This window comes from Mastigoproctus giganteus, chromosome 12, assembly GCF_048544385.1.
Source record: "Mastigoproctus giganteus isolate SK-2022 chromosome 12, ASM4854438v1, whole genome shotgun sequence".
Taxonomy (NCBI): Eukaryota; Metazoa; Arthropoda; class Arachnida; order Uropygi; family Thelyphonidae; genus Mastigoproctus; species Mastigoproctus giganteus.
Window position 1 is genome coordinate 160,609,590 of NC_143586.1, and position 8,899 is coordinate 160,618,488.

The window sequence follows — 8,899 nt, forward strand, 5'->3', positions numbered from 1 at the left end:
CATACTAGGTATTAGTATCATGTCAAGATGAATCTTCTTCTTTTTAATCATCTTTTTGGCCTTCCTACACTTTGTTTGCCAATGGATCTCGAGTCCTTAAATATTTTTTCCCACCAATGCACACATCTACATACATTGATGAGTCATAACATTATGACCAGCGAGTCGTTATGGAAATCAAACTGCAGGTGAACTATGGCATGTGCACGGGTCAGGACACATTATAAAAAACACCTGATACTGAGCTCTGTTAATCAGTGTTACTCTTGTTCTTCAGATGGGAAAGGCAGCAACTTAAGCGAATTTGACAAAGGCCAAATTGTAATGGCCAGATGACTGGGTCAGAGCATATCTGAAATAGCATGGCTGGTGGAGTGCTCACGGTCAGCCATGGTTAGTACCTACTGAAAGTGGTCTGAGGAGAGGAAATCCACAAGCCGCCAATGAGGACGTTGGACGACTATGGCTCATCGATGCTCCAGGTGAGTGAAGGCTCACCTGGATGGTACATGGGAACAGAAGGGTGACTGCGGCGCAACTCACTGGTAATTGGAATGTTGGTGATGGGAGTAATGTGTCACAACACACAGTACATCGAACCCTGCTGAAAATGGGGCTGTGTAGTCGCAGGCCGCTCTGAGTGTCCACAGTTCACCAGCAACAGCACCTACAACGGGCACACAAGCATAGAAACTAGACCTTGAGTGATTGGAAGAAGGTCGTCTGGTCCGAATGAAACACATTTCCTGTGGCACCATGTGGACGGCTGGGTACGTATGCATCATTTACCTGGGGAAGTGATGGCGCCTGGATGCACCATGGGACGAAAACAAGCCGGTGGCGGCGGTGTCGTGCTTTGGGCGATGTTCTGCTGGGATACCCTTGGGTCCAGTCATCCATGTGCCGGGCACTCTGACATCTACCACCTACCTAAACATCATTGCTGACCATGTACACTCTTTCGTGGCAATGCTCTTCTCCACTAGTGGTGCCGTCTTTCAGCAGCACCATGCCACACCACCCAGATTGATCGAGACTAGTTTGCGGAACATGAGGAAGACTTCCAGGTATTGCCCTGGCCTCCAAATTCCCCAGGCATCAATCCCGTCGAGCATCTGTGGTTTGTGTGAGAACAGCAACTCTGATCTGTGGCGTCTCAACCACAGACCTTACAGGAGTAAAGGATCTGCTGGTTACATGTTTCTACCAGATACCACAAGACATATTTAAAAATCTTGTAGCTTCCATGCCTCGCCAGTCACGAGCTGTTTTGGCTGCACTTTGAGGACCAACATCACATTAGGTAGATGGTCATACTGTTTTGTCTCATCAGTGTACATATCTTTGTAAAAAAAATAATTAAATAAAATTTCAACACAAAAAAATATACCATTATAGCTTTGAACTGTCACATTTTCCACTACAATGACTGAAGGGAGAGATAGAATAAAACTCTGAGGATACATTCCTGTTGTAGCCCAGAATGTATTTGGTTTCCTGTAAAGTGAAATATAATGAGTTATTTAACATTAGGAGCTTTTGAAATTGAAATCTATTTAAACAGGATTAAAAATATTATTACTCTCTCACAGCTGATTTTTGGGATATCAGTAGTGACAGGAGTTGTCACAAAGTATCAAAGAGTTCCATAATTAGCATTAGTAATTGCATGTGATGCAAGAAAGCAAGCTTATACAGCATCAGCCAAAAAAAAAAAAAAAAAAAAAAAAAAAACCCTTCTCATTTCACCTATCTACTCACTCAAAATGTTAGTCTAGTTTTGTCTTGAATGTATTTAAGCTATCAACTTCTACGACAGATGGAAATTTGTTCCAGCAATCAACCACCCGCTGGCTAAAGGCAAACTTCTGCACATCTATCCTACAACTGTCTTTCCTCAATTTGAATTTATGCCCTCTCAGGCGATTATTCTGAGCAAGAGAAAGAATCTCATCAGCACTGAGCATTCTCAAACCATTCAATGCTTTATACACCTCAATCAGATCACCTCGCAGGTACCTAGTCTCCAGACACTGTAATTTGCAAAACTTAAACCTTTTTTCGTAAGAGCAATCCTTTGTTCCATTCACTAATCTTGTACTCATTCTAGCAGCTCTACATCCTTGTTAAAATGAGGCCTCCAGATGTGTATACAGTACTCAAGGTGTGGCCTAACCATTGCCTTATACAAGTGTTGTACCACATAGTTGATACGTTACTCTGGGGTTACTGCTTCCCATATGCAGTGCTTTACATTTGTCCATATTTAACTTCAGTTGCCACCTCTCAGCCCATCTGATCAACTTTTCTAGATCCTGTTGCAGAAGTGTAACCCTGCAGCCTTCACATCATCTGCAAACTTCACATTAAGGCTGATATACCATCACCAATATCATTAAAAAATACAGAAAACAACAATGGGCCCAACACTGAACCCTGAGGATTCCACTAATAACATTAGTCCACGAAGAGCAGTGTCCATTGATTACCATTCTCTGTCTTCTCCCACTCACCCATCCCTTTATCCATAGCAGCAATTTGCCTCCAATGCCACACTGTTCCAATTTGTGCAGGAGTCTTCCATGTGTAACAGTATCATAAGCCTTTCTAAGATCCAAATATATGATATCAAAATTATTCTTTGCTTAATTTCCCTAGAACAGAAGTTAAACTATCAGGTCTGTAATTACTTCTGTTGCCCTTTGATCCTGCTTTGTGAATTGGGGTCACATTTGCACATCTCCAGTCATGGGTATTTCCCCTGAGTCCAAGGAAGCTCTCATAATTATGGCTAAGGGTTTGCTTACTTCCTTTGCTGTCTCCTTTAATATAACTGGATAGATCCCATCCACCCTGGGTGCCTTTCTTATGTTTATCTTCAACAATTTCTCCTCCACTTTGCTCTCCGTTATTACAAAATGTTTTCAACATTTTGTAATAACTGTTGTATTACATAATGTTGAAAACAAATAGAAAGATTGTAGGCACTGATCTCATTCTGAAAAATGATTAGATTGTTGTTGTTGTTTTCATTTACTGAAGGCACAACGGGCAGTTAACCTCATTAATCTGATCTATTTGGTTAACCTGAATAAAGTTTATGAAAAGAAAAGAACTTTGAACAGAATACAAAACAAAGAAATGAGAGCATCCTTGGATTCAGTGGAGGTCTCTAAAGTCTAGAGATGTGCAAATATATCTCCAGTGCACAAAGAGTGATCAAAGTGTGAAGTGAGTGATTATGACACGTAAGCTTAACTTTAGTTGTACGGAAAAAATGGAGTTACTGGTTAAAGAAGCAATGAAGGACCATCTACACAGGAATGCAGTTATATGGCAGTCACAGCATGGATTTGTTAAAGGGCAATCTTGTTTGACCAATCTGATTGGATACTGTGACACAGCAACTAGCTGAAAAAAATAACAAAAGGGAATTCTTACTACGAAAGGCTAGGGTTCTACAAATTGCAACATCTGTAAATGCTGATGGTATCCTTTCTCTTGCTCGGACAACACGAAGGGGCATAAATTTAAACTGAGGAAGGATGGTTGCAGGGACAGATGGGCAGAAATTGTGCTTTCAGCCAGTAGGCAGTTGACTGCAGATCAAACTTCCATTGGTGCTGTGAAAGTAAGTAGTTTGAATAAATTTACAGAGGAACTAGAAAAATCACTTCAAGGTACAGGTGATGTGAGAAGTTTGGTTTTTTTAATTATTATTTTTTAAATTTTATTTCTCTATAAACTATGCAATCAGTAAAACCCACATTAACATCAAGAAGTTGATCACTATAACGATGTGGGTTTGGTCTCCTATTAATAGTACTAAATAAGTTTTATGCTAATAATATTAACATGATCATGTTAAGTTGCACACCTGCCAACTTTCTGGTATTTCTTAAGATTTCCAGCAAGTGTGTCTTTTAAAGTTTACAGAAAATTACATCACAAATTCAGTTTTTTGTGATGGCCTCAGGTAACTGAAGAAGGTGAAGCAAGAAGGTTCCAAGCATTTCTAGTGCATTCTCAAAAGCATCTTTCTAGCAAGGAAACTTTCTTCTATTTAGTTTAAATCAGGAACTCGTTTTGCGATTTTAAGACGGCCTGATGGGGGAAAAACATCCTCCACGACACAAAACAATCAAAAAGAAAACGCCTTCACAATAATCACCCAATCACAGTACTCAACCGTAAAATCACTCAGTTCTACGACCACGCCTAATGCGCGGAAACAAGTGGTACCCAAATAATATATTTTAGTCTTATTAGCGAATATATTAAAGTTAATTTATTGTGCTCACCAACTGGGCAAAATGACAAGGTCATTTGACAATGATATGACTCTTATTTTGGCTTAGCTATAGTAATTTCGAAGTCCCTAAATTCTGGGTATCTGGTCGGCCGCATATATCTAAATCCACTGCTTCACAGAGAACTGGCTTACCCATCCAACATATTTTCCGGAGGATATCTTTCATCAAAAGATGTAGCAACAACAATTTGCATCCCACTCTTCGTTGTGCTGAGGTTATCCATAGTTTCACACGTGCATTTACCTTATGCTCATGTGATGCCCTCTTAAGCAAACGAAATAAAAACAAACAAAAAAGTTACCATGGCTACAGATATATACAACAGTGGCGCATGTAGCATTTGATCAATTTAATATTTACATATTTATACTTTAAGGAATTTACATATTATTATTATTACTAGCCATATGGTGCAAGGAAGCCTGAGGCTTGTGCTGCACCAGCTAAAAAAAAAAAAAAAAAAAAAAAATTCCAAGTTACCCTGGGAGAGAGAGAGGGAAGTACAAGGTTATCACCAAGAAAGAGAAGAATGATGATATCCGGCTCACGACCCTGGGTGTGCCAAGCCCATACCCACCAGATGTGAGCCCCTCGGGTTATATATTTGTATACGATGCATGTATACTGGTACTGAGAATTTTTTAGCCGGAAGTTCTGTTTAATCTAATATCGATTACTACCCGAAGCTTTATTGAATCATAGTTCATTAAAAAAAAACAAACAGAATTATGTGCAAGGACCTGTATTTCGACATTAAGAACAAATGCACAAATTCTTTCTACTATTCGAAGTAGCATCAATATAATTATGTCAAAAACACAGTTAGCCCACGTGTTTAGCTAGAAACCAATAACAACTGAAACAACTGAGCAAAGTGGACGAGAAATTGTTGAAGTTAAACATAAGAAGAGCACCTGGAGTGGATGGGATCTATCCAGTTATATTAAAAGCAACTAAGCAAACCGTTAGCCATAATTATGAGAGCATCCTTGGACTCAGGGGAGTTTCCCACGGACTGGAGATGTGCAAAAGTAACCCCAATTCACAAAGGGGGATCGAAGGGTGACACGAGTAATTACAGACCAGTTAGATTAACTTCTGTTCCGGGTAAAATAATGGAGTCACTGGTTAAAGATGCATTGCAGGATCATCTAGACAAGATTGCAGCAATAATTCAGACACAGCATGGGTTGGTTAAGGGAAATACTTGTCTGACAAATTTGATAGGATATTATGATGTGGTTACAGAGGAACTGGATGCAAAAAATAATTTTGATATCATATATTTGGATTTCAGGAAAGCTTTTAACACTGTTGCGCATGAAAGACTATTGTACAAATTGGAGCAGAATGGTATTAAGGGTAAGTTGCTACAATGGATAAAAGGATGGTTAAGTGGGAGAAGACAGAGGGTGGTAATCAATGGGTGCTGCTCTTTGCGGACTAATGTTATTAGTGGAGTCCCACAGGGTTCGGTGCTGGGTCCACTGTTGTTTTCTATATTTATCAATGATATTGATGAAGGTATATCAGGCTTAATGTCGAAGTTTGCATATGATACGAAGGTTGTTAATGACAGTAATGGCAGTGTGTTACTACAAAAGGATCTAGATAATTTGGGCAGATGGGCTAAGAAGTGGCAACTGAAGTTTAATCTTGACAAATGCAAAGTACTGCATATGGGTAGAAGTAACAAAAGAGAAACGTACCAACTTTGTGGTACTACACTTAAGGTGGTAGAAAATGAAAAAGGCCTGGGAGTAATTGTGCAGGCAGATATGAAGTTTTCTGAGCAATGCAGACAGGCTGCCAGGGCAGGTCATGGGGTTTTGTCAATTATATATAGGAATTTTGCTAGCAGGGAAAAGGAGGTGATTATCCCTCTGTATAAGGCAATGGTCAGGCCACGCCTTGAGTACTGCGTACAGGTCTGGAGGCCTCATTTTAGGAAGGGTGTAGATTTACTTGAGCCTGTACAGAGAAGGGCAACAAGATTGGTGAGGGGAATGAAGTGATCCTCTTACCAAGAGAGGCTTAAGTTCTGCAAATTGCAATCTAGAGACTAGGCACCTGCGCGGTGATCTGCTTGAGGTATATAAGGCCTTGAATGGGTTCAGCACGCTGAATTCTGATGGGATCCTTCCACTTGTTCAGATTACGAACCTAAGGGGGCATCAATTCAAATTAAGAAAGGACAGATGTAGAATAGATGTGCAGAAATTTGCCTTTAGCCAGCGGGTGGTTAATTGCTGGAACAAACTTCCATCTGTCGTTGTGGAAGTTGATAGGTTGAATAAATTTAAGGAGGAACTGGATAGGCTTTTGGAGGGAATGGTGTGATTTTTTTTTTTTTTTTCTTTTCTGGCTGATGCTGCATAAGCTCATACACATGCTTTCTTGCATCACATGCCACTGCTACTACTACGAAACAGCAAAGATTCCTGTCTACTGCTTACAAAAATTCAACAACTTTTTGCGCAATGACTAAAACAACCATTCCTATTATCTGAAATGGAAAAATAAGCTCAACACATGGGTTCATTCCTTTATCCAGTAAATTTTATTTTTTAATTAGTGGATTATTCCAGTAGTTAAAAAACTAACTGAAGGCCAAGAGGTTGGGAAGTTCAGTTTCTAGATTGATACTGTAGAAAACCTCAAGCAGTATTTTATTTATTTATTTACCACTGACCAAAAAACCACTGACCGTAACTGAATTAAAAGATTTAAAGAAATAAAAAGATTTTAAAGAAATAAAATTTTTGGGAATTACAAAATAGACACTACACTTTTAATTTCGAGTCTTATAAAACGTAAATCTTATTACGTGTTAAAAAAATTTTCATTTTTTTTATTCATATTCGTTTAATTTTTCGTAAATACAGCATTCTCACTCTGACAACCCGCAATGGACTAATAACAGCATTCTCATTAAAACTTTTTTTTTGTTTTGAGATTTCTCACAAAAAAAAAAAAAAAAAAAAAAAAAAAAAAACGCCATTTTCATACAGTTGGTATTTTTTTTTTTTTTTTTTTTTTAACAATAATACTGTAATATGAAACCTCTGGATTGCTAAAATTATGACATCCCAATAAAATTGGCCAAAGAATAAGTTTTTTTCACGTTTCTCCAGCAATCAGAAACTTGGAAAATCAAAATAGCTAACAAGCAAATACCATATGTCAAGCACTTAAAACATCTTGGCGTGATCATTGATGATAGACTCAACTTTACTCTCCACGTTAACCACCTCACACCTTATATAAACTCTAAAAGGTAGGAGATGGATCTGATTGGTCTATTCGATATCGATGGTTCGACTGGTGATGATCCTGCTCAGATAGCAAACAAACTGAATGGGTATTTTGCATCTACATTCACACATGAGGAGTTATCAAGGTTAGAAAATGGCAGAAGGTTATCAAATTGTAGCAGGGTGTTTAATGATTTTGTAATAACTGAGAGCAGATTGGAGGAGAAATTGTTGAAATTAAACATAAGAAAAGCACCTGTGGTGATGGGATCTACGCAGTTCTATTAATGGAGGAGGCAAAGAAACTAAGCAAACCCTTAGCTATAATTATGAGAGCATCGTTGAACTCAGAGGAGGTCCCCACGGACTGGAGATGTTCAAATGTATCCCCAATTCACAAAGGGGATCGAAGGTTGACGCGAGTAATTACAGACCAGTTAGATTAACTTCTGTTCCGGGTAAAATAATGGAGTCACTGGTTAAAGATGCATTGCAGGATCATCTAGACAAGACTGCAGCAATAATTCAGACACAGCATGGGTTGGTTAAGGGAAATACTTGTCTGACAAATTTGATAGGATATTATAATGTGGTTACAAATGAACTGGATGCAAAAAATAATTTTGATATCATATATTTGGATTTCAGGAAAGCTTTTGACACTGTTGCGCATGGAAGACTATTGTAAAAATTGGAGCAGAATGGTATTAAGGGTAAGTTGCTACAATGGATAAAAGGATAGTTGAGTGGGAGAAGGCCGGTGGTAATCAATAGTTGCTGCTCTTCGTGGATTAATGTTATCAGTGGAGTCCCATGGGTCCACTGTTGTTTTATATATTTATCAATGATATTGATGAAGGGTATATCAGGCTTAGTGTCGAAGTTTGCAGGTGATACAAGGGTGGCACGGTTGTTAATGACAGTAATGGCAATGTCCTACTGCAACAAGATAATTTGTGCAGATGGTCTAAGAAGTGGCAACTGAAGTTTAACCTTGACAAATGCAAAGTACTGCATATGGGAAGAAGTAACCCCACAGAAACGTACCAACTGTGTGGTACTACACTTAAGATGGTAGAAAATGGAAAAGACCTGGGAGTAATTGTTCAGTCAGATATGAAGTTTTCTGAATAATGCAGTGAGGCTGCCAGGGCAGGTTATGGGGTTTTGTCAATGATATATAGGAATTTTGCTAGCAGGGAAAAGGAGGTGATTGTCCCTCTGTATAAAGCAATGGTCAGGCCACGCCTTGATACTGCGTACTGGTCTGGAGGACTCATTTTACAAAGGATGTAGATTTGCTTGAGCGGGTCCAGAGAAGGGCAACAAGAT

General features: G+C 38.9%; 1 protein-coding gene across 1 annotated transcript in view; it reads right to left on the bottom strand.

Annotated features, from left to right (window-relative positions):
• The window catches only part of LOC150077544 (intraflagellar transport protein 25 homolog), a 29,154-nt gene extending 24,420 nt beyond the window's left edge, over positions 1–4,734 (bottom strand). The window contains exons 1-2 of the mRNA XM_090385937.1: positions 4,445–4,734; positions 1,391–1,497 (exon numbers count right to left, since the gene is read on the bottom strand). Coding sequence (XP_090242063.1) covers positions 1,391–1,497; positions 4,445–4,536 — 199 coding nt within the window. The 5' untranslated portion in view covers positions 4,537–4,734. The remainder of the gene's footprint in view (positions 1–1,390; positions 1,498–4,444) is intronic.
• Positions 4,735–8,899: the final 4,165 nt, after the last annotated feature.